The 26517-nt window shown below is 35.9% G+C and overlaps 1 protein-coding gene across 3 annotated transcripts in view; it reads right to left on the reverse strand.

The window, feature by feature from the left end:
- CD2AP (CD2 associated protein) overlaps window positions 1–26517 on the reverse strand; it is a 106638-nt gene that overhangs the window by 54850 nt on the left and 25271 nt on the right. For 2 of the 3 annotated variants that reach the window (XM_029243042.1, XM_029243044.1), the window contains exons 2-5: window positions 21660–21722; window positions 17505–17665; window positions 10269–10422; window positions 2915–3015 (exon numbers count right to left, since the gene is read on the reverse strand). In XM_029243042.1, coding sequence (XP_029098875.1) covers window positions 2915–3015; window positions 10269–10422; window positions 17505–17665; window positions 21660–21722 — 479 coding nt within the window. The remainder of the gene's footprint in view (window positions 1–2914; window positions 3016–10268; window positions 10423–17504; window positions 17666–21659; window positions 21723–26517) is intronic. The other variant, XM_029243043.1, reaches the window with a different exon arrangement.

The raw sequence follows: 26517 nt of genomic DNA on the forward strand, positions 1-26517 counted from the left end.
TTTTGAGTAGATTAAATCTGTGTGGATTGGATTAATCATATATGGGATTAATCATATATCAATAGCACTTTGCAACACTTAACAACGAGAATTTATGATCAACTGTAATCTATGAAGCAAGTAATTTTCATGAAAGTATCAGATAACCAAGAATAATGTATTAACAGCAACAAGGAGATAGCTCTCTTCTGGAATGTCACTGTTTTAAACACTATGGAGCCTCTGTATGTAGTTATGACATACATTATTTAAGCATTTGAAAATTTCTGATTTGGAAAAAGTTTTATGAATATAAGAATATAACTTCCTAAATGGCACAAAAAATTACTAAGTAATTTATCTATTTTACTTGAACAGTGAGTCTTAACCCAAGTATGAAAAAGAATCACTTATTTTTAAAAGTCCAGATGCCAGGCTCAACTGAACACTCCCAACCCCAACCAGAAATATTCTCAGGAACAAAACTCCTTAGAAAAATGTTTACATTCACAAATAATGAGGCTTATTATTATTTAATAATAATAAGTTATGAAGTTATTTAATAATATTAATAACTTTAAAAATGTATAATTTCTTCTAAGGATGCTAAGAGGTCTTAATAAGTAAAAATAATTTTTTAAAGAGTAAACTATTTACTATCAAAATTTACTTGACAGCAGTACATGCAATATCATAGCTAGAAAAGGCTCTTTTTTCTGTTTAAAATATTTAAAAAAATTTTTTCATCTCATCACAGTTACAAAGGAAAATTTAATAAGTTATTCATCCAACAGGCACTATGTACAAGTCATGGTGTTAACTGATAGGAAAATATTCAAATTTGCACACGAGAAATCTCTGTCCTAGAATAAAACAATCTAAAGAAGAAAACGAACAATGAGCGGATAGTTACAATACAATGTGAGAGGTGTTATAGCAAAAGTGTGAACAAAATGCTGTAGGAGCACAAGGGAAAGGCATATACGAATCAAAAAACGCTCCCCTAAAAGCAAATGGCAAAAGAGCTGGACAGTTAAGGCTAAATGAGAGTTTACCAGACACAAAGCATGTGAAAAATGTGGTACCATAAAAATAAAGGACTTATTAATGGAATACATAGCTGAAATACGAGGTGCCTAGAATACATGCTATTTAAGAGAGAAATATAAGGCGGTAAATATGAAGAGTTTAGAATTTTTAGCACTTAAGGAGGCACCAAAGGATTGAGAGTTCTTAAACCAGGTGTGATGGAAATACGTAGAACAAACTGGAACGGGTACAACTAAGGGAACATCATCAAACTGTTAACTACACCTGAAATCCCAAATGGACAGCAATTGGGTAGTTAGGGTAAATAACTCTATAAAATTCCTATTAATTAAGGAATTCTTAAAAGGCAGGGTGGTATAGTGGTAAAGAGTACCGACTCAAAAACAAATTGTGTGGGTTCAGATTCTGGTGCTCTGCACGCCAGGCATATGAACTTGCACAAAAATACCTGAAACAAGATCACCTAACCCACATGCTCATCTACACGTAATCTTGACAGTCCTCCCACCGATTAAGTGGCAGGCTTTGTCGCCACTCCCTTCAATCTTGCTGGCTTATGACTTTCTTGTAACCAACAGAATGTGGTGAAAGTGATACTATCACTTTCAAGGTTGGATTATAAAAGGCTATCACTGTGTTCACTGAAATGCTTACACTTAGAGCCCTGAACTGCCATGTAATAAGTCCTACTATCCTGAGACACCTGAGAGCCCAATACAGTGAGAAAGCCAAGCCAAATGGAGAGGCTACATAATGGCTTTCCATAGGGAGTCCTGGTCTTTGAGGCTTCTAGACACTAGACATGTCAGTGAAGGAGCCTTCCTATGATTCTACCAGTACCCAACTTTGAACCTTTCCAGTTGAGGCCCCCAGATACCACAGAACAGAGACAAGACATCCCTCTGTGCCCTATCTGAATTCTGGACCCACACAACAAACCTAATGAAACAGTTGTTTTTTGCCACAAAATTTGGAATGGCGTGTCATGCAGCAACAGTAGATAAGCCAATCACTTATCTCTGTGATTCAATCTCTTGTTTGTAAAATAGGGGTAAAAATTCCTATCTCCTTAGGTTGTTTAGAAACTTAAAGGAAATAATAAGTGTGAAACACTTAGAATGGTGCTTCAGACATAATAGAGGCTCGATAAACACTATTATTATTGCCACCTGGTAGAAATAAACCAGAACTGCCTTTTGTCTAAACACATTGGAGTTTAACATAACAAGTGATAAATTACATATTAGCACACAAAATCAATCTCAGTGGCAATACATGATATCAAAACATATACTTTGAAAACGGCATCTTTAGCTGCTAAATAAAACTTTAATATTTCTTTAATGGTAAAAGCAGAGATATGAAAGGTTATTTTTTTTAATATTTTAAAATCTCATTCTAAGATACTAAGATGAGGGAAAGTGCTTTTGGGTTAATATTTGAATGTGATAATTCAAACAAGACAAAACTTTTTAAAACATTCTGCTTTTGTATACCTTTGCTATGCAAAAGGTAAAAAATCCTTCTATTTTTATGGCTTGTGCCTAAAGTGAATTAAGAATCAAAGAAAAGGTTTATATTCTTAGCTACTTAGATTATATTAACTTGAGCTAAAAAAAGCTTATTTTATTCTTAAAGTCAACAGATACAAATTCAGTACACAAATATAGGCATAGCAAGGATGAATAAAGCTTTATTTCTACAGATAAGACAGCCTTACTTTAAGTCATTAAAGATCCATTTTAAAGTCTGTATCTTAAAATTAAAAAAAAATGAAACTGGAAAAATAAATTTAACAAATTAATATTCTTACAAAGCATTTTTCTAATCGCCAGAGCATCAATTCCAATTGCTGCTTTATCTCTAAAACATGTTTTTGCCTTACCTCTTCGCTAATATCAATAGTATCTCCCACTTTCAGCTCCAGTTCATCCTCATTTTGTGGAATGTATTCAAAGAGAACTTTACACTGACGCTTCTTGGTCTCTAAAGGAGGTAACATAAAAAAATTAAGAAAAATCATGAAAACAAACAGTAGCACCTTTATTTACATACTATGCTTATCGTCATAGGATTTGCATGTATGAATAAAAACAGTACGTGGAAGCACTCTCAACAGCTAACCACAATCTACTCTGGCTGGCTTTCCACCTTGTCCCCACGTTACTATCTCTTCATCCTAAAATAAATTCACACCGACTACAAATAAGGTGGGCTCCCAGCAGTGAAATCTATTTATGTATCTGATCCCACTGATTATACAAAAGTAAAATACCCACTGCTAATTTTGAGACTGGAAACAGAGACAATAAAAGACACTGTTGGCACAACAAATTTATCACAGTCAAGTCCTCCAAGCCAGTGATTTTCAGACTACTTCCTGATCAAAGCTACGGATACTTCAAATGCACTAATTTAAGAGTAGCTGTGTCAAAAAAAAAGACAAAATGCACAAATCTAAAATGTATTTTATCTTCTTTAAGCTCTATTTTCTGACATAAAAATCAAACTCAGGTGAAGGTAAAAATAATTTTACTTTAGCTTTTCAAACAAGCTTTATTTATTCAGACAAGTAATGTTTAGGAAATGTAGGCCTTTAAAAAATGTAACGATTCTTTTTAATGAGTATGAGTATCTTTTTAAATGATTTAAAGTGAAGAAAGAGTATTAATTAGCCTCCCGCCCCCAAGCATATATATCAATTAGCTTTGAACAACCTAGTTATATTTTTTTCTGTGAAAACACTGAAATTTTATTGATATACTGCAAAAGACATTCACACCAAAATTTACTAAGTATGTGAGCAATTTTAGAAGCATAGAGACGAAAGTATTTTTACCATGCATTTCAGAAATTTCCCCCAAACGTGAAATCAGTACATATTTATAGTACAGAACAAAAAAAGTAATTCGTAATTGTTTACATTTCACAAGCCAGTGTCCTATGTCTTACAAAATGCTCTTCAGAACTTCAAATAATAGTAAATGTAAATGTCTGAAAATTGAAATTTAAACATGTACCCTCCTCTGCCCAATACTTTCATTTAAGCTGTTAGTGAACCACACAAGAGAATCAGTATTATATTTTCTCTGAGAGCAGGTCCCCCACCATTTGTACGTGGGCAACACACATTTGTGCAGCTCTTTTGCTTGCTATTATTATGTGCACTGTTTTATGAAAGAGACAATACAACTGAGCACACACTGCAGGTGGCCAACAATCTCAGGGAAAGCCAGTGCAGCTCAGGAGGCCTGGCCGCCGAGCCAAAGCCCCCCCACCAGTGGAAGCAAAAGCTGTACCTACAGAAATGGACACCGGATGAGGACATTTAAAAGAGCTTTGCAGAATCAGAACCTTTGCCAGCAAAGACACCAGAACTTCACACTTCCCAAAGAGCCTGCCCTATTTAGCCAAGAAAAAGGAAAATCACTCCCCGTACACTTCATGTGCCAATCGGACACCTGCCAGTTAACCCACGGGAGTCACGGCAGCAGCAGCAAGGATGCGCTCCTGGCAGCTGTCCAGGCTGGATGCCGCGTCCTCCCACCAGAGGACAGCGGCCTGACCCCGCCCAGCAGCGCTCTGGGCCCCTGAGGCCAGGTGAGGCCCCACAAGGAGCCGAACGTCTTATTTTACAGATGAGGAAACTGACAGCCAGAGGGTGATCCACGCCTGCTCACGGGACACAACAGTTGACAACAGAGTTTACCTCTCATTTAGGTGGCGGTTTATACCTGGGACATACACAAACTTGGGCACCTGTGCTTTCTGGTGTATAAAAAGAATAAAGATCTTGGGGGCAGTCCCAACAGTCATGTCCTATCAAGGCTCTCTTTTCCACTTAAAACCTAGTTATAGTCTAATCAAAAGCTTTGTTTTTGTTGTTTTTCCTTTCACACTAGCATAATTCTCCAGAGTGTCTTCTTCCAAAATAATGTGCAAAATTATCTGCAAAGGAATTTTTCATTTTTCAAAGGAAAATCCATATTGGATAAAAACATCTAAACAGCCCCTACTATTGCTATAAAATGTGAGTCATTTATTTAAAAAAGAAAAAGTTTTCATATGATTCCATATTTTTATATGGTTCACTCATAAGTTAAGGCGAGTGCCTATATTAAACTTATCTATTAATTGGCAACACAATTAAAGGAATATGGAGATTCTTCACATTTCAAATGGCACATACAATGTCTACCCATACATATTGGTCAATAAATATTTACTGAATTTCTAAAATGTATCAGAGCCTTTACCAAGCAGAAAAGAAAATGCATGTAAGAGTAGAACTGTCAATAAAAGGATATGCAAAATTCAATTTTTTAAAATAACTATAATGAGTATTTTCTTAAGTAAACTCCATATAGCTTTTCAGATCTACAAAGAAATTAATGATAAAGTTTTGTGGGTTTTTTTACGGTACGCAGGCCTCTCACTGTTGTGGCCTCTCCCGTTGCAGAGCACAGGCTCAGCAGCCATGGCTCATGGGCCCAGCCTCTCCCCGGCAAGTGGGATCTTCCTGGACCGGGGCACGAACCCGCGTCCCCTGCATCGGCAGGCAGACTTTCAACCACTGCGCCACCAGGGAAGCCCTCAAGTTTTTTTTTTTTTAATCAGTATTTTATAAATAAACCCATTAATAAGGAAGAGGATAAACAAAGTACAACAAAGACAGGGACATATTTTCGTCTTTTATGTACCAGTACCACTCCAAGTCCTTCACAAACATCTCCCACACAAAAGGTCATAAAAACTTGTTATACATATCATTTTACCAATGAGAAACAGGAACTCAGCGGTAATTGTCCAAGACTGCAAGAAAGAGGCAAAACTAGAAGACACTCACTTCTGACTCCTAAGCCTTTTATCTTCCCACTGTATCAGGCTGTCTCCTTTACAGATTAGAGTGCTTTAACAAAGCTCATGCACTCTAGTCACGTTGGATCCTTACTCCCTGAAAATACCATGGACTTACTTATCTCCATGGGTCTTCCAAGGGCTGCAATTCTAACTAGAATAGAAGGCCATACTCCCCAATCTTTACGTAAATGATATGTCCTACCTAAAGAAGAGCTTAAATACACCTTGCTCAATGACTCCAGTATAGAACTGCCCTTTCATTTGAATCTTAACTGCACATTATATATATATCTCTAGTATGGTTCTTAATAGTATAAAACACTATAATAATAATTACAAACATTTATCGAGCACTTCTTATAATATTTACTTAACGTGTTAATACCTCTAAAACCCTATGAGGTATAATCATTACTATCACCCCTGTATTACAGTAATTTGATGTTTTCCTCTGTTAAACTGTGAGTTTTGAATCATTATCCATACCCAGCTTTATTTGGCAGATTTGACTGTCCACACTAACATTGCTCTTATGGTCTTCATACCCACAGGTATTATGGTATTCAACACATAAATGTCAAATAACTTCAGAAAAACCTTTTAGAAATATTTTATATTTTTTGAAAAACAAAACCAAATTGTGTGAAATTACACACTAAAGTGACCTTCCTGTTGTTTCTACTGAAACAGAAAATCCTGTATTTTCAAATGTAGGTCATCAAAAATGGCAAGTATTTCATGGTTCTAAAAAATAGATCTAAATATTCAGATCAAACAGAGTTCTTAAACTGTGGAACTATTTCTTATTGAAGAATAGTTTTAATTTTTCCAGCAAATGCTAAAATAAAAAGCATACCACACTCAGAAGCTGGGAGGTTGAATGCTAAAATTTCAGAGATAGCAACAAAAAGATTTCTGATCCGTTTTTGGTTTCATTTGGTTCTGGAAAGTATATCTTCAGATTTTATTATAGCATTTAAAATTTTCTAATATAAAAAAATACTTTTTTAATCAATTTTTTCTCCAGTAAGCAAAGATAATCATCAAGAGTTAAGAAACATTAAGACTGAGCCATTTGCTACATGGCTGAATCTTCTTTAAAATTTTTTTCTTATTCTCAGCAATAAAAAAATCATATTACTTAGGCCATTAAGTGAAAAATTCAAGCTATTCAAGATTCTAGCTATACTGCTGAGATATACCACTTAAGATAATCAAAATCTTAGAAGACATGATCGCCACAGTCATGAATAAAAAAAAACGCATGTGCTTAGGGATGAAGTATCATGTCTACAACATACTTTCAACTGATTTAGTTTAAAAATGTATTTATACATGTATATAGAGATAAAGCCAATATAACGAAATGTTAACAGCAAGCTTAGGTGAAGAATATACCATGTTTACTGTACAATTATTATTTCAACTTTTCTGTAAGATTTTAAGTTTTTCAAAATGAAATACAAAATCAAAACACCCTACCCCATTCATTTATTTGAGAGGCCACAGCTGGGGAGGAGTCATTTGAGTGAGTCATTTTCCCCTTATAAGTCAGAATATTTTAATGTCAAAGAGCAGAGCCTGAAATAATATGCCCCCCCTTTTTGTAATGTATGCTGTAAAGATGTATAGTCAGTGACCATATTTTGATGATATTCAGAACTTTCATTATCTTCTTCAAAAATGACTCAGAATTGGGAGGCATGCTACCAATTGTTCTCTGAGAATGAAACACTGTGTAGATTAGCATTTTAGTCAACTAATTTTTCATGTATCATTTCTTTCTGTATAACTACTAGTGATCTATCAGTATCAATCTAAATGTATATTTTACATTCAAAATAATTATTAACTAGGTGAAAAATCACTTCTGTAGCATGAGTTCCCACTAATAAGGAATACAAAGTTACAAGCACTGATGTCTTCCCTCACACATGCCTTAAGTAGATTCATATCTGGCATCAATTTTTTTCCAAATGTAAAGTGAAATATCTACTAATATTCCACATTGTATGTTATATAGAATTGTGATGCTGAAAGATGTCATTTATTAATGCAAGTAAACTACACCATTATCTTTGTGCCTGATTTTACAAGGGTCTCAGCAGTAATGTCATTTGTACATGTTTTTGCTATGAGAAGTGTAAATAGGTTCTTTTCTGTAACTTTAGCAACTTATTGCAATCAACTTTATCCAGGAAAATTTTCTGTGCTCACTCTAGAAAATACCTGTCTTACTAAAGAGGATATCATAGTTAACTTACACGCAATAGCAAAAGTTTCAATGGTTTTGTGACTAGACTTTGCAAAAAGGCCAACACTTTTTGGCTTTGGAGACTAGAGAAAAATAGCTAACAATTCCAGTCTCCAGATATCATACTATCTATTTGAACTTCTCCTTTTAGTTGCTTAGACAACATTCAACACACATGCAGATTCACCTGTCTTGGCACACAAAGATTTGAAATGAACCTTCACAATGCAGGCTTTATCATTACCAACCTTTAAAATGTTTTTTTTTAAAATATTAATGGTATTGATTAAAAGGGTATATACTATTATTTAACATTACAATGAACGGCTTTTGAATAACTGATCTATTCCATAAATTAAGGATATGATTCAAACTAACAGTAACAAAAAAAAAAAATCTGATAAAGAAAAAAAAAACATTAGCTGCTTTTCCTGGAAAAGTAATCTGAAAGCAAAAACAACCTGCATCCTGTTTTAAATGTTAGCTAGCACCAAATGACCAATTCAGTCTTTGCAGCACATGTACTTAAAAACAAATTATGGAGGATCCTTAGGAAAAAGCCTAAGCCTCCTGGCACCAACTATATAATGGTTTCTCCTTCTTACAGGAAAATGAATTATGACCAGGGTTCTCAAGGAAGGTAAAATTTAGAGTCCTTTCCCATTAGGAGACAAAATAACCTTGATGTCCTTTGTCCAGCCTCTACTTAAGATGAAATTTGTCCCTTTATAGCTCAGTAAAGCTAAAGAAAGTAGTAAATAAGTTTTACAACAGAGGTCACAAATAACCCTTTTGTGGGTCTAAAATTCTCCTCGTGCATAGAAATTCTATATAGAGATTCACCTGTAGGATGTGGAAATACTGTTATCTATCCCCCAATCCCCAAACAGAGTTAAAGAGTCGAGGACAACTAGAACTAGTAAACCGCCCACCCTCAGGCAGTACGCTGACAGCAGTATGGGTAATATCTAAATATTGTTTGTACATTGCATTTACTGGGAAACAAAGAACACCTATAACCCTTTATTGGTCTGTCTCAGTGTCATGAAACCTGTTTTTTATGAAAATCTGTTTTCATTTTATGAAAATAATCAAAGGGTGATATAACCCAGAAAGTGGACGTTTCCCCAAATTCATAGACAGTAGCACAGAAAGTAACAGGTTGAGATATGAGGACAATATAAAAATCATAAATAGTCTTACATTTGTGAAATGTATGTAAACAAAATTTCTTTATATTATAGACTACTTGGCACATAAGGCATTTTAGTACCAACGTCAAGCACAAGGGACCACAACATCAAAGACACTGATCGAAGATAAATGTGGTTACATACTCATTTATAACATATTAAATCAAATTGAACATAGTAGTCAGTATTCAGTCTCTCAAGGGGCTTCAGGTTTACTATGTTAAAACACTATCCGCTCCCATAAATGTAGTACTTCTTTGTATATGTTTAATGCTTTTTTGAGTAACAGTCTTTCCAAGACTAAGTTTTTGAGAACAGCAGTATTACCAGTCTTTTTTTCTTACAACTTTCTCACCAGCAGTAAAATAAAACTCAAGAGTTTAAGTGATCTAAGGTTGTAAGACAGACTCAAATTCATGTCCGATTTTAAACATGGTGCTCTCTCTCTATGCTAAACTGTTCTCTTAACATATTTACACTGAATACTTAAAAAGCACTCTGCTGGGCCAGCCACCTTGGAAAACTGAATGTACATGTTCAGATGGCTAACCACTAAAGAAAACGTTTTATCAAACGCTTACATCTATACTGCTTAAGGATGAGCAGACATTTTAGCATCCCATTAAATAAATGATATTAAAGTAAATTTAAGGCAAAGTGTTAACTATTTAATAGAGTATGTAAGACTAATAAGAAAACAATGCCTTATATCTTAATTTCCAATCCCTACAGATGGCTGTCGGCAGCTCATGCTGGATTACCAGATGAAGACTGAATACATGGGCCAATAAGTAGTAACATGAGAATAAGCAGGAAGTTTTTGTACTCTGTTACAAAAGGTTGAGCTAATTTTTCTTACTATAACTTATGGACTGTTATAAAAGAACATTCTATTTTGATTTAAATAAACAGGAAAAAAATTATTTACATACTCTTCTTAATGTTTTTGGTTTGTGGATGTGGCTGAATTCCTCCGGCTAGAAGTCCATAGGTGCTTATTCGTTGTACAAGACTTGCTACATTCCCTTGCCTTTCCCGTTTGATGGGCAAATTGTCATCCTTGGATTCTGTCTCTCTCTTAATTTCCTACAAAAGGGGAAATCAGCAAATAGGCAAATTAAGTTGTATTTTATTAAATTCTCAAATGTAAAATACCAAAACCAGGTACAGTGATTATTATATAAAACATAATATCAACAGTTTTCAACCTTTTTCTCTGCCCACACATATCTAAAGAATATAACACACTTTGGTAACAATGACTTATTAGGAGTTTAAGTCTTATCAGAACTAGAGATAGAGGTAAACCAAGTGAGGCTGAAACACCACCTCTATCCCAACACACAAAGAAACCCTGCAATCATAAACAAACAATAAGACAAACAATAATTCTAAGTCAGGGAACTGGGCAAACTTTTTCTATAATAGGCTAGATAGTAAAATATTTTAGGATTTGCAAGCCATACAATCTCTGTTGCAACAATGAACTCTGCCATTTGTAGTGCAAGAGCAGTCATATACTTAAATGAATGAACAGAGCTATGCTCCAACAAAATTTTATTTATGAACACTAAAATTTCAATTTCATATAATTTTTCACATGTCATTAAATACTGTTCTTCACTCAAATTTTTCCAACTATTTGTATAATTCTTAGCTAGCATTCTCAGCTCATGGACACTATAAAAACAAGTGGTGTTTAGATCTGGCCCATGGGCTGTAGTTTGATAAACCCTAAGTCATAGGTCTAACAGAAGATAGGTGAATCTTCATGAAAAGAAGTATGAAGTTTTATTGGAAGACATAAAAGAAGACATATGAAAGAGAAGTCATGCCATGTTCAGTGACTGAAAACTCATTATCATAAAGATAGCATTTTCCCTTAAAACTGATGCAATGATGCAATGCAACTGAATAAATATATCACAGATTTGGGAGAGCAATTAAAAAAACTGGTTCTAAATTTGTAGAGAAGAACGAAAGACCAAGAACACCCAAAATACTTCAGTGAAAAGAAAGTGAGGGGACTTTTCTTTTAACCAAGATATAAAGAAAAACTGTATGATACTATAAATTAGTGTGTACTGGCATATAAACAGACATACTGATAATGAAACAAAATAAAGAGTCCATAAACAGACAAACTTGATTTACAACAGGCAAAAAGTGAGGGGAAAAAACTGAATCTTAAAACACATGGTGCTTATAATGCTCCACATTTAGGGAGTAGGGAGTGAAACTGGATTCCTACTTCACACATTTGATATTAAAATTAACAGTTTCTGTTCATTAAAAGTAACCATGGAAAATAAAGAAAATCACTAACCAGGAGGTATTTTTCACATATAAAGTTAACAAAGAATCTGTATCTCCAGGTGTTTATGTCTACTGCAATGTTAACTAGTTGTTACTCTCTAGCTGGTAGGATTTCAGATTACTTTGACTTCTTTATACTGTTCAGAAGTGTCTGATGCTTGCTTTGTTTGTGTTTTTTAAAAAGGCATATCATTTTGCAAACAGAAAAAAAGTTTTCCATTTTGGGAAAACTGTTAAGTTGGTGAAAAATTCTGAAAATTATTAAAGTACAAATCATAGAAGACACACAAAACATTTCACACTATAGTGGCTGCTTCATTTTTATTGGTAATGTACTTAAGGAAAAACACTTCAATTTGCTATTAATACATGACACACCATATGAAAACCTCACGGTTTTCAGACTGCACTAAATATTTTTCAATCTAATGAAAATATGAAATCTATGTAAAAACTGGTAGTTACAAACCTCAACATGCCAAGGAGTATTCATTTTGGATTCTCTTGAACATCTCATGAGCCACCTACATTTTATTTATTTATTTTTAACATCTTTATTGGAGTATAATTGCTTTACAATGTTGTGTTAGTTTCTGCCGTACAGCAAAGTGAATCAGCTATATGTACACATATATCCCCAAATCCCTTCCCTCTTGTGTCTCCCACCCTCCCTATCCCAACCCTCTAGGTGGTCACAAAGCATGGAGCTGATCTCCCTGTGCTATGTGGCTGTTTTCCACTAGCTATCTGTTTTACATTTGGTAGTATATATATGTCCATGCCACTCTCTCACTTCGTCCTAGTTTACCCTTCCCCCTCCCCGTGTCCTCAAGTCCATTCTCTATGTCTGCGTCTTTATTCCTGTCCTGCCCCTAGGTTCTTCAGAAACTTTTTTTTTTTTAGATTCTATATATATATGTGTTAGCATACAGTATTTGTTTCTCTCTTTCTGACTTACTTCACTCTGATGACAGACTCTAGGTCCATCCACCTCACTACAAATGACTCAATTCCATTTCTTTTTATGGCTGAGTAATATTCCATTGTATATATGTGCCACATCTTCTTTATCCATTCATCTGTCGATGGACACTTAGGTTGCTTCCATGTCCTGGCTATTGTAAATAGAGCTGCAATGAACATTGTGATACTTGACTCTCTTTGAATTATGGTTTTCTCAGGGTATATGCCCTCTTGAACTGTTGGTGGGAATGTAAAGTGATACAGCCACCATGGAGAACAGTATGGAGGTTCCTTAAAAAACTAAAAATAGAACTACCATACGGCCCAGCAATCCCACTACTGGGCTACCTACATTTTAAAAAGATTAAATAAAAACTAAAAAAGCTGAAAGCTATTGGTACAGGAGACCAAGAACTTGGCTTGATATTCAAATCTTATTCCTCTAGGAAAAGAATTCCAATCTGACCAAATATGAGACAGCAGACAGGTTCAAGAGACAAGATGACCTGGGTATAAATCTTGGTTCTATCCTGTTGGCTAGCTAAATAACTAGATATTTGTGTTATCTTTTAATAAAAATTAACCACATAAACAAGTATGATATATTAATATAATGACAATGTCTCCCGCTTCTAAAAATATTAATTTACAACATATTGCTCAAGATCTAGAAACATTTTGAGGACCTTCAATATTCACTGAGACACAATCAAATCCATGAATATTAGGTATAATAAATCTTCTGAGGACAAAAAACACAAAAGGGGAAGGAAAACAAAATTAAAATATATACAGTCTACACTGAATAGGGAAAACTCAGGTTTACAGCCTTCCAAATACATTGTGCCAACTAAGATGTTATCAAAAGTATCAAGCGACTTTCAGCTCTAAGCAAAATTACAAATAAGGTAAAGTCTGCTTTAGGCTCCACCCCCTCCGCCTCTGGAACCCCTCCCTGCTACAATCTATTTCCACCAGATACACACACACACACACACACACACACACGAACTCTCTCTCTCTCTCTCTCTCTGTCTCATCAACCTATTCTCTTCCCTCGTGCCTGGACACATAGTACCTCCAAATTACTCTTTGGCTATCATCTTAAATAGCAATTATATTGAGTACCTATGAAGTGTTACTAAGGCTTCCAGTGTTTCTTCCTTCTTCTGCCCTTTGTTTCCTTTTACCTAGTCAGCCAGTAAATAAAATACATATTAACATTATAGCATCTCTTTCCTACAAACTTTGCTTCCTTTACTGACTTTGAAAATGACTCCAGGAGATGCAGTAAAAGAGGTGTCTTCACTTGAGAAAGTATCATGTATTGAGAAAGCAAACTCAAAAAAACTAAATCTCATTCTACAAATGAGGGAAGCCTCCTACACAACAGGTAATGTCAATACAAAATTGGCCAAGAAAAAAATACATTGTGGATAATCTCCATATAGATAAGAATGTACTATATTGATTTGCTTGGTTTCATAAGGATAAGAAAGTAGGATAAGGAGTATGAAGTAGCAAATTAAAGGAAAAGACAAAAAATATAAGCAAATGAGGGGTAGCTTTAAAAAGGCTGGAGAAGATATAGTTACTCTCCATCTACTGAGGTAATCAAATATACTTAATTCTGATTACACTGACCAAAAACAGATAAAAGGTTAATCAATAAGATTCACAAACCACTCCTTCATGTTGAAATATATCTATTTTACAATTTGGTTATTTGATAATGGCCAGTACATGACCATGATCTGAAAATAGAAAGCAATTACCCTCTACAACCTAGAAGCAAAGGTCACAAAGAATAATAAAAACCAGATTAGATGGCAAGAGCTTCCTTTTACTTCTCAAATGGAATAGACAGATATCTTAATCACCAAATCCCTAAACAGAGTTACAGTCCTGCTTATGCTAATTAAAATCTGAGGAATACAGTAGTCCCTCCTTATCCACAGGGTCCCAAGACCCCCAGTGGATGCCTGGAAATGCAGACAGTACTGAGTCTTACATATACTGTGGTTTTTCCTATATATACATACCTAAGATAAAGTTTAATTTATAAATTAGACACAGTAAGAGATTAACAACTGATAATAAAATAGAACAATTATAACAATATACTCTAATAAAAGTTATGTGAATGTCATTTCTGTCTTTCAAAAAATCTTACAAATATAATGCCTTTTCCATCTTAACTAAGCATCTATCACACACCGTGACCATAACTTTTCCAGTTTGAGGTGAGACAGCAAAACTAGTATGAATTCCTTTTTTCTTCTTCACAATTTCACAGACAGAAGATTCATTCTTACCATAGATCTTAGCAACCTCAGCACATGATTTTTTTTTCTTTCCTTATTAAGCTTTCATCTTTTCACTTAAAGGAAGCACTTTACAGCTTCCGTTCACATACCTGAAAGGTCAGCATCACTATTCTTAAGCTTTGGGGCCATTATTAAGTAAAATAAGGGTTACCTGAATGTAAGCACTGCAATACTGTGACAGTTGATCTGATAATCAAGAGGGCTACTACTAAGTGATGGGTAGGATATGCTGGACAAAGGGATGATTCACATCCTAGGCAGAAGGGCACGCAATTTAAAACTTACGAATTGTTTATTTCTGGAATTTTCTGTTTTAATATTTTCGGGCCACAGTTGACTGTGGGTAACTGAGGCTTCGGAAAGCAAAACCATGGATGGGTGGGGGGGACTACACTTATTTTTAATTTAACATTCAGGATTTCCAGAAGTGTTATATAAAACTAGTGCTTCCACTTTACAGAAGCATAAATCAGAAGATATGGAAGAGTGATATTACTAAAGAAAAGAAAAATAAGCAGGATTAAATATTTATATGATACATGTCCACTGTTTTAGCTTTGACTGAGTCAATATTAGACCCACAATTGAAAAATTAGGTTTCCAACATAACAAAGTGGTTTACCTCATTCCTAAAATTTTCATTTTGTTTCTCAGAATATAAGTGATAGTATATAAGGTATGATCCAGAGGAACTACCTTGAGTCATTAGATTTTCGTTTTCATTACAATTAAATTAAATAGATATCCACAAAAAACCCTTAAGTCTAAAGAAAAATGACCAACAGGAGAAAATCTCCATAATATGAAATCAATATGTACCTTCTGAGTGCCAACATATCAAAATTTGCAAGGAAAACAATGACAGATATAATATACCAGGGCTATTTTGCAAGTTTCTCAACTTATTCTCTCCCTCAAATATGCTATTCTCCACATAATTGCTGTCTCTCTAATTTTAACAAAGGGCCTCCCTATTTCAGCAGCCCCTCCCCAATTTGGAAAAGGCAAAAATAGGAAAGGGAGGGGGAGTTATGCACATTCATTGTCAATGGCATCCTACTCCTTTCCTTTTTCTGTCACAAGAATGTTAATGAGAGCCAAGTGAAGTAGAGTGGGAAAAACACTAAATAAAGAACCCTTCTCTTAACCATATTCTTTCAGACACACAACACTTACTGAAGTGGACTGAAAATGCCCCCAAAGTTTATGATGGTCATACTTTTCATACTAGTTTTGGTAATTCAAGAATGTTATTTGAGCTTTCAGCCCTAGGATGAAAGAGTTTTAGGATAAGAACTGCAGGGAATGAGGGCTAGAGTACCTATGACTCAAAAGACATCAGGCCTACATGGAGACCCTTCTCTCAAAGCTGCTAGACTCCTTGAGGTCACAGATGACACTGACATGCAGGTAATGAGTACTGATCCACAAAGCAAAACCAGTCTAGCTTCTGACACTCAAGCTTTCCTGGTTTAAATTATTTCTACAACTTAAAATATCTTAGCAGAAAGAAATTTATTAACTCTTTAAGGGCAAAAATTAAAATTTAACTTTCCAGGTAAGTCCAAGGTAAACATTAACATGATGTATATAATAATGCCTCGAATTTAAATTTGTGGTATGAAAAACAGGATGTAAAGGGAGGAGGGGGTACAAATAATTCAGTTTAAAACATTTTCTAGGGGCTTCCCTGGTGGCGCAGTGGTTGAGAGTCCGCCTGCCGATGCAGGGGACACAGGTTCGTGCCCCGGTCCGGGAAGATCCCACATGCCACGGAGCGGCTGGGCCCGTAAGCCATGGCCGCTGAACCTGTGCGTCCAGAGCCTGTGCTCCACAGCGGGAGAGGCCACAACAGTGAGAGGCCCGCATACCGCAAAAAAAAAAAAAAAAAAAGCCTGAAACACATTATCAAGCTCCGAGAACTCTTCAAAAGGGACCAAAATTCCACTTTAAATTAAAAAATATAAGGAACAGCAATTCACTTACCAGCACCTGAGACATCTTCTGTAAACATACTCACTTATTTTTTAAAGCACTAAAGTAAAAACACTGTAACAATAACAGATCATATAATAACCTGTAGCATCTCCAGAATCAGTATGAAGCTCATAAAAAAGCTGCTTCAAAGCTCAAACACTGGGCTTCCCTGGTGGCACAGTGGTTAAGAATCTGCCTGCCAATGCGGGGGACACAGGTTCGAGCCCTGGTCCAGGAAGATCCCACATGCCACGGAATAACTAAGCCCATGCACCACAACTACTGAGCCTGTGCTCTACAGCCTGCAAGCCACAACTACTGAGCCCGCATGCTGCAACTACTGAAGCCCCTGCGCCTAGAGCCCATGCTCTGCAACAAGAGAAGCCACCACAATGAGAAGCCCGCGCACCGCAATGAAGAGTAGCCCCCGCTCGCCGCAACTAGAGAAAGCCCGTGCACAGCAACGAAGACCCAACGACCCAATACAGCCATAAATAAATAAATAGATAGATAAATGAATGAATGAATGAATGAATGAATGAATCCTGTGAAGCAACAGCTAGGAATTTAACTGAGAATGCTTACCTTAACAAAATTATCAGGAAACATTCCTCTTCTCCCATTTAGTTCTCCTTCTAGCCATCCTTCCTCCTGTAGTTTTCTCACGTTCCTGATGATTTCCCCAACTCGAATAGTTAACTCATCATCATGTACAGCATCATAGTCATACTCCACAATATAGTCAACTAAAAAAAAAAGAAAGAAACATCTAAAGCTTAATTCATGAAATGCTATTAACCATGTTAATAAACTTAAAACTAAGGAAACTGTTTAGCAATGATAATTAATATTACAAAGGTACCATCAAAGCTTACCTGTTTTAAATATTTGGCTACATCAGCAAATTTCTTGATTGCCTGAGTATAATGCACAGTACCAGTTTTAAGCAGGAACCTCAACACAATGTGCAATTTACATCGTCACTTATTTTTCCAGTCAGCTAGAGATCCTTTGTGACACACTCTAAAGTGGTTCCCATGATCCCCATCTCTTGATATTCATGTCCTTATGTAATTCTCTCTCCTTAAGTGTGGATATGACCTATGACTGACTTCTAACCAACAGAATATGACAAAGAGGATGGATCTGTATGTGATTACATAAGATTGTAACGTCCACCTTGCTAGGAAACTCTGTCACTTGCTGGCTCTGAAGATGCAAGATGCTTTATTGAGCTGGCCTATGGAGAGGACCGCATGCAAGCAACTGAGGAGGCCTCTGGCTGACAGCCAGCAAAAACTGAGGCCCTCAGTCCAACAGCCCACAGGGAACTGAATGATGCCAACAACCATGTGAGCTTGGAAGCAGATCCTTCCCCAGTTGAGAACCCAGCCCTGATCAGTACACTGACTGCAGCCTTGTGAGGGACTCAGCCATGCCCAGACTGGTGAATCACAAAAACTGTGAGATAATAAATGTATATTGTTTTAAGTTGCTAAGTTTGTGGCAATATTCTTCACAGAACAGTAGAAAATGAATACACCCTGAAATGAAGACTCTTAAGGATCCATTTCACCTCTTTTAAGATTTTTAGGTTATAATAGGACATCATATACACATAGCATTAACATTTTCACAAGCCATACCTCCACTCATCTTTTCTTCCTCCTATAAAAATGATAAGAAAAAAGAACACTCACACACACACACACACACACACACACACACAAACAACCAAAAAAAAGGAAAGGGAATATGGGCAGACACTGCTGGCTGCCAAACCAACAGCCATTCCCACACTGACTCCTCTTCCTTCGTCCTTTCTCACTGAAACTTGATTTTGTTCAGGTATATGGAGACCCTGTACTTTTACAAATGAGGCTTCTCTCTCAGTCCTAGGGGGTTAAATCTTAACTATTCTAGACCAGCACTTCTCAAACACTAATGTACAATCAAGTCATCCTGTTGACTTGGGAATCTTGCTTAAATGCAGACTGACTAAGTAGGTCCTAGGATACCTAACGCTGCTGGTCAAAGAGGCAAAGGTCTAAAGATAGTTGATTTATAGTCAATTCCATTCATATTCCCTCTCCCTCTCCCTCTCCCTCCCCGCCCACCACACACAGACTGGTTTTCAAATACACATGCGATGGATCGATTGACCAATACAATGTAAGCAGGGGTTCTGGGAAGGTTTCATTTGACCTTATAAACAAAACACAAGGAAGGAATGTACTCCTGCAGACTCTGCATGTTCTTCAGTGAGAATGTAATGGACAAAACTGCTACAACTAGTTGAGACAAGAAAAACAGCAGATCTGATTAGAAGAGAAGAAAGATGAAAATGGCCTGGATCTTTGCTAGATTCATTAAACTGCTAAGTTAACCAACCCTGTATCTCCAATACCTTTAGATTTCTTGTTATAGAAGTAGTTTTTTCTTAACTTTTAAATAAATTCTAGATAGGACTGTATTTGCAGCTGAAAACATCCCAACCTGAGAAGGGAACTAGTGAGAAATTTTTTAAATTTGTGAAAATGTACCCATAACTGATAAAGCCAGAAGCCCAGAGAACTTAAGGAAACTATAACTGAGACATCAAACTGCTCTCCAGAACCCCAGAAAGGCTAGAAATTCAGAAAAGGAGTGCTCATAGGAAATGTAGAACTGAAAACAGGGAAATTAATATCTGTATGGAAGAGCTGACACCCATTATCAACCACAATAACTCTGAGACAATAATGCTATATAGGCAGGTATTTTTTTCGAAGGTAAAAAACTAAAGGGTTCATCTCAGACACACACACACACACACACACACACACACACACACACAAAATAGTTTGGGGAAACTAGTATAGCTACTATGGATGAGTGATGGTTTCTTAGAAAAATGACTACTGATTTCCAGAATTTAGAGGTCTCCAGAGCAATGGGCAGCTCCCAACCTACTAATTCTAAAATAAAACTTAAGTCCTACCCACATAAACAGAGTTCCCAATTGGCTTTATATTTATTGTTTATTCATAAATATGAATAGTACACAATAGTTAATCATGAAAGACCATGATAAATTGAAAAATTACTCCTGGATGAAATATACACCCACTGCTCCCCTTCCAGAATTATTCAGTCTTAAAGTTATTAGGTGTAGAAAAGCACAGTGCGGGGAGAGGAGGCCAAGGTTGGGAAGGAGTCTGAGAAGGTGTGAGAAGACAGGGGCCAAAAAGAGCAAAGAAGGTATCCAAAGCTGGGGGAGGGGTGGTAGTGATGCTATCAGAGCCAAAGTAGGGTGAGAAGGGTGTCCATCTATGGAGGCTCCCCTAGTGCAGTCTATCAGTACTCTAAGGTAGGGTGAGGAAGGCATTCATGCAGAGAGGCAACATGATATGGTGTGCCAGCAACCAATCACAGGGGTGAGGGCATCCAAGCTGAAGGGCAGCTTAATGAGAAATATCAGAGGCCAAATGGTGTTGGGGGTAGGGCCAGACTTCCATGCCGAGATGTGGGAGGGTGGAGGCAACCTAGAGTGGGGACTAACAGCCCACACAGAAGAAAAGAGTGTCCATATAAGGGTGGGGTGACAGCAGAGATGGAAGACTGATTACATCCAGGGGAATTAATCAAATAAGTAAATATATTAAGAACAATGGAAGCCAAGTTTCTCTATGAAAGGGAGTTAAAAATATAAAGGGAAAAGGCTTCATTTGATCTTGTGATATTAAATGGGAATGAGAAGTATCATCATGAACTCATGGTTTTCAATACATAGACATTCACATATACATAAAACACACACACACCACACACACCCCCCCCACACACAAGCTCTGTCCACTGAAAGGGCCTGAAACCACAACATTCCAATGGCAATGAGCAAACCTAATGCCGAGATCTTCTAAAAACCATTTTCTACTGAAAGGAACCAGGAATCCTTGGGAAGATAGGCAATTCCAGCGCTAAGGCAGGAAAAGTACAAAATAAGCCTGAAACATGATGTTGTGGCAGAAAGCAAAGAAGTTCTCAAAAAAAGATAAGGTGATGCCAAAGGACACAGAGAAGTGATATCAGAAGGGCTCCTACTCACCAAGTCAGGACAATCTGAGCATCAAAGTAAATAATGACTGTAACAGAATATACCCCACTGAATAAAGTAAGAAACTATAAATAAATGTTAACTTCTTAAATTTTATAACTGAATTGTGATTAAGTAGGAGAAGATCCTGATTTGTAGAAAATACTAAAATATTCAGGAGAAAGGCATAAGTCAGGAAAAAATTCTTTGTACTGTACTTTAAACATTTCTACACCTTAATGTTTAAAAATTAAAAAGGATTTAAACATGTACAAATTTTTATCTTCAAGAGATGTAATTAAGTTCATAAAATCAGAATAGAATGCTATGAAAAAAGAAATGAGAAAATAAAAAGCATTTGAAAATGCATCTTCCAAAATGTCTTTTTTTTTTTTGCAGAGGTGGTGACAAACCCAAAAACCTTTACAAAAAAAGGTAAAGGAAAGAGACATAAAGAAAATATGAAAGCAAATGTGACACAGATGATCAATCCAGACAATTCAACATCCAATTAACAGTTCTAGGGGGGAAAAAAAGAGAAAAATAGAGAATAGACAATGAAATAATACAAGAAAATATTCCAAAGCTATATGAAACATATCTTCAAATAGAAAGAGGTCAGTGAGAGTCCAGTACAATGAACAAGTAAAAAAGTAAGTACTCACATCTAGGTGAAATTTCACAACAAAGATAAACATATCCTAGAAAGCTCTCTGAGAGAGTTCCATCTACAAAAGAATGAGAATCATATTAGGAGACTTCTCATTGGCAATACCAGATTCTAGAAGAAGAAAAATAAAAAGGCAAAGCCACTTAAGTACTGAAGGAAAATGAATTCCATACTCAGTGAAATCAACAGACAAGTATAGGTTATAACATTTTCACACAGACAAGGACAAAGAAAATTAACTCCTACATATGCAATTACATGATGTTATCCAGTAAGAACCAAAACAGAGCAGGATACAAAATTCAAGAAATAGTAGAGCCAGGCTTACAGTGAGAAAAGTTCTAAGATAGCAATTGTGCAACAAATCTAAGGAACAGTCTAGATTAAGCAAGAGACAGAAAGTTCTAGGAGGTATTTGGTGGCAAAAAGAAATGAGAGACAGACTGTGAAATTTTATACTATCCTGAAGAATCTGGAACTCAAAGAGACAATACAGCTAGATAAGGAGAGGAAAAACTAAAGATGATTACAAACTCCTGGAAAGGCAAAGAGCTATACAATGTTGAAAATATAATCATCATATATACTATTTGGCTGCACAGTAAAAAATATTTACGTGGTCATAATAAAAATAATAACTAGCTTCTGAGTTAACATTGAAAATCAATCTCTAACAAAATAAAAAGACTAAATTATGGTTACAGAAGAAAATATAAATGTTAACAAGCCTTCACATTATAGTATAAAGTAAAGATTAGGGAGGTTGATAAAGAGAAGGATAGAGGTACTAATATCTTCACCATACAAAGTGCTAAGTCCAGAAATACTATCTTACTTGCTGAAAAGAAAAATAAGAGTATAACTATATACTCAGGATTTAGAAAGGTAACCAAGAGAGAAATAAAACCATATTGAGATAAATGGAAAACAGATGTGAGATTACAATAAGCTAAATCGTTACCTATCATATCAGAAAGTTAAAAAATGAAAGTATCAAACCAAAAAACAGCTATAGAAACTTGGGAAACTTGTTATTTAGAAATACAAAAGCCAAAAAAATTAAAACTGAAAGATAAGATAGTTCAAAGTTGTTTCCCTCTGAAGAATGGAAATAGAAATAGAGAACAGTGAGGCAAGGAAATACTCTTTTTTCATTATAAGTCTTTTAATACTTTTGTATTTTTATAGCATATATAGATATTATTTGGATAAGATTTTTTTTTACAAAGCACTATGTATTAAAGTGGCTTGTCCAATATTATTGCAAATATAACTCATGATTCTATGTGTTATAATTTAAAAGTTTACTGAGTCAAAGATAATTTATTTCTCCTAAAGAAAACACCATATGGTAAATAAGGTTAAATTCTTCCCCTTTTAAACATTCATAATTAGGCTTGCAATACAATGTTAAATAAGAAAGGTTATAAAACATAGGTATAGTAACAACATATTTTTGTAAAAAAGGAAGAAACAAAAATATGCATAGAAAAATATAAAGAGTTACATTCCAAAATGTTAATGGATGCCTGAAGGGATCTAAGATGCTGTTTGTTATCTCCTTTTCTTTCATCTTTAGTAAAGAATTAAAAAGGGTGGGTAGATTGGGAGTTTGGCATTGACACGTATACACTGCTATATTTAAAACAGATAACCAACAAGGACCACTGCACAGAGGCAGGGAACTCTGCTTGGTATTCTGTAATAACCTAAATGAGATAAGTATTTGAAAAAGAACTGATACTGAATCACTTTGCAGTATACCTGAAACTAACACAACACTGTTAATCAACTATACTCCAATATTTAAAACAAAAAAGAATTAATCTCAGCCAAAAGAGAGGTTAGGAATTGGCCTCATCCTGATCTCTAGGAAGAGTGTTTTTGTTTATTTAAGGACTCTGGAGTTCCTTAGGCACCTCTGTTTACCTGAGGACTTTACCAAACAAGATCATTATCTTGGGGGCTTCACACCATGCAGCATCTGTTCTACCTCTGGAAGGGCTAGACACTAAAGGTCAGTCACATGGGCAGTCAACTACATCTTCTCTATAAAACTCTGGACACCAAGACTCAAGTGAGCTTCTCTGGTTGGCAATACTCTGCATGTTGTCATACATCATCACCAGGAGTTAATGCTGTTCAAGACTTCAGAGAGAGAGAATGACATCACACCTGGAACCTTCCTGGACTCTGTCTCATGCTTCTCTCCCCTTGGCCAATTTGCGGTACACGGGCCTCACTGTTGTGGCCTCCCCCACTGCGGAGCACAGGCTCCAGACACGCAGGCTCAGCAGCCATGGCTCACGGGCCCAGCCGCGCTGCGGCATGTGGGATCCTCCCAGACCGGGGCACAAACTCATGTCCCCTGCATCAGCAGGTGGACCCTCAACCACTGCGCCACCAGGGAAGCCCCCCTTGGCCAATTTTAATCTGTATCCTTTTACTATAATAAACCATACCCAAGAGTATAACAGCTTTCAATGAGTTCTGCAAGCCCTTCCAGCAAATTGTCAAACATGAGGGCAGTCGTGGGAACCCCCCAAATCTGCAGTTGTCAGAAGTAAGGGCATTCTTATAAACAATAACCCACACCTTGGCATTTTTCTACAATAAACATATAATAATTGGGTAAAAATAAGTTACTAAGAACACTGATGCTCACTAGACAGTATGTAAATATTGTATTTACAGAAAAGTTAAAACTGTTTAAATAAAAACTCATTTAATTCATGAGTTTGCTATACAAACTAGCATGCAGGCCATCATTCCAAGAATCAGCACCCTCCATATTGTGCAAACTCAAAAAACTCATTCTTTCATTGAAAACTGGTACATTGCAAAACAAATTAAACTTCTATATTTCAAACTAAACAAAACTCTTCCACCATTTAAAACAATTGTGTTTGACTGACTAATTCTCTTCACTTTAAGTGCTTGCTTAAAGTGAAGAAATAAATGTTGACGAAAAGCATTTGGGAGGAAAAGGAAAAAAAGAAAATGTGTACATCCTGAAAAACACTCTAGGATGTATAAGGTATACAGACCCTTGTCTATCACTAATGGCTCTTTCTACCTGACCTACTCTCTATGAAACCCATCATTTAAGATTACACATTTTGTTTGTGGATTATTCATCTTTCATTTCAAATGTGACTACCAATGAAAGAGAAAGTAAAATTTAAATTACTTTAGCTACTTAACAGTTTATTTTTATAGTGTGAAGAAAGCAACCCAAGTTAATCACATACCATATTTTAGGATTCATGTGATCTGCAGAGTAATAAAGATTTAAAAATATGGCATCAAAAAAGACTCAAAATAAAAGAACACTAGATAATTTGGACCAACCCTCACAGGAAGACAACTAAAAAAGCTGGATGCAATATAAAAATCACCTTCTCAGACAGACTAAATTACTAAAAATATATGTTATCAGGTGAAACTGAAGTGAGAACTGGAACCCAGAGAAGTAACTATGATACTGAGGCTACTTTCGCTCTGGAAAGTATTTGCCAATTCTAAAGACATGACAGAGGCTAAGCGGCACTTTCAGCAGCTTTGCCGTTCTAGGATTTGAGAGTGGAGTTCAGGAACTATCGAGGGTGGTAACTCTGAGAATCTACATGCACACTTTGGGAAAGGACCCTAAATAACTGCACCCAAGCACCATAGCCCAATGTTATGTGGATGACTCAAGAAACCTCATACCATTCAAGTGGTTCAAGACAAAAGAGAAGTAACCGGAATCCTCCCTGGGAGAAGATAACCTAGACATAAAATTATGTCAAGAAATATTTTTAGTCTACAACATCCAGAGACAAGGAAACATAACCAGGCATGTAAAATGCAAAAACATCATAAATAAGTGCCTAGAGAAACAAGAAACAACAGAAACATTTCAATGAACTCCATATACTGAACTTATCAGACACAGACTTTAAAACAATAACATTTACCATGTTCAAAGATATAAATTACAGATTGAAAAACTGACACAAAGCTCAGTACTACAGACAGTGAGAAAACAAACTTGAACCACACAGGTATTCTAGAACTAAGAAAGACAATAACCAAAAATAGAAACTCAATGGATGAGTTTAAAAGTATATTACATACAGCTTCAGAAAACTAGCTAAAGGGCAGACAGGTAAATATCAACAGAAACTAACCAAAATGCAGTCAAGAGGGACAAAAATATAGAAAATATAGATGAGAATGTAACAGACATAGAAGATATACTAAAACAGTCTACCATGTTTAATTGGAGTCCCAGCAGGAGAAAATAAAAACTATCTGAAAAGTTAATAGCTATGAACTCACCAAACTGATAAAAGACATCAATCCATGGAGTCAAGAAGTCTAAGCAATTCCAAATGGAATAAATAAAAAGAAATCTGCAACTCAACATAGTAAAATTGCAAAATATCAAAAAGGAAACAAATTCTTAAAAGGTTACCAAAGAAGCAACACTTAAATGGGCTTCTCGGCAGCAACAGCAGGAGCCAGAAAGCAGCAGTTTTGTATTTTCAAAATGCAGAAAGAAAATAACTGCAAATCATGAAGTCTGTACCAGAGAAAATATCCTTCAAAACAAAAGCAAAAGGATAAGCATGGGCATCATCAGAAAATCTACAAACAACAAATGCTGGAGAGGGTGTGGAGAAAAGGGAACCCTCTTGCACTGTTGGTGGGAATGTAAATTGATACAGCCACTATGGAGAACAGTATGGAAGTTCCTTAAGAAACTAAAAATAGAATTACCATATGACCCAGATATCCAACTACTGGGCATATACCCAGAGAAAACCATAATTCAAAAAGACACATGCACCACAATGTTCATTGCAGCA

The sequence above is a fragment of the Monodon monoceros genome, unplaced genomic scaffold (genome assembly GCF_005190385.1).
Source record: "Monodon monoceros isolate NGI ecotype Baffin Bay Population unplaced genomic scaffold, NGI_Narwhal_1 Super_Scaffold_3, whole genome shotgun sequence".
Classification (NCBI taxonomy): Eukaryota; Metazoa; Chordata; class Mammalia; order Artiodactyla; family Monodontidae; genus Monodon; species Monodon monoceros.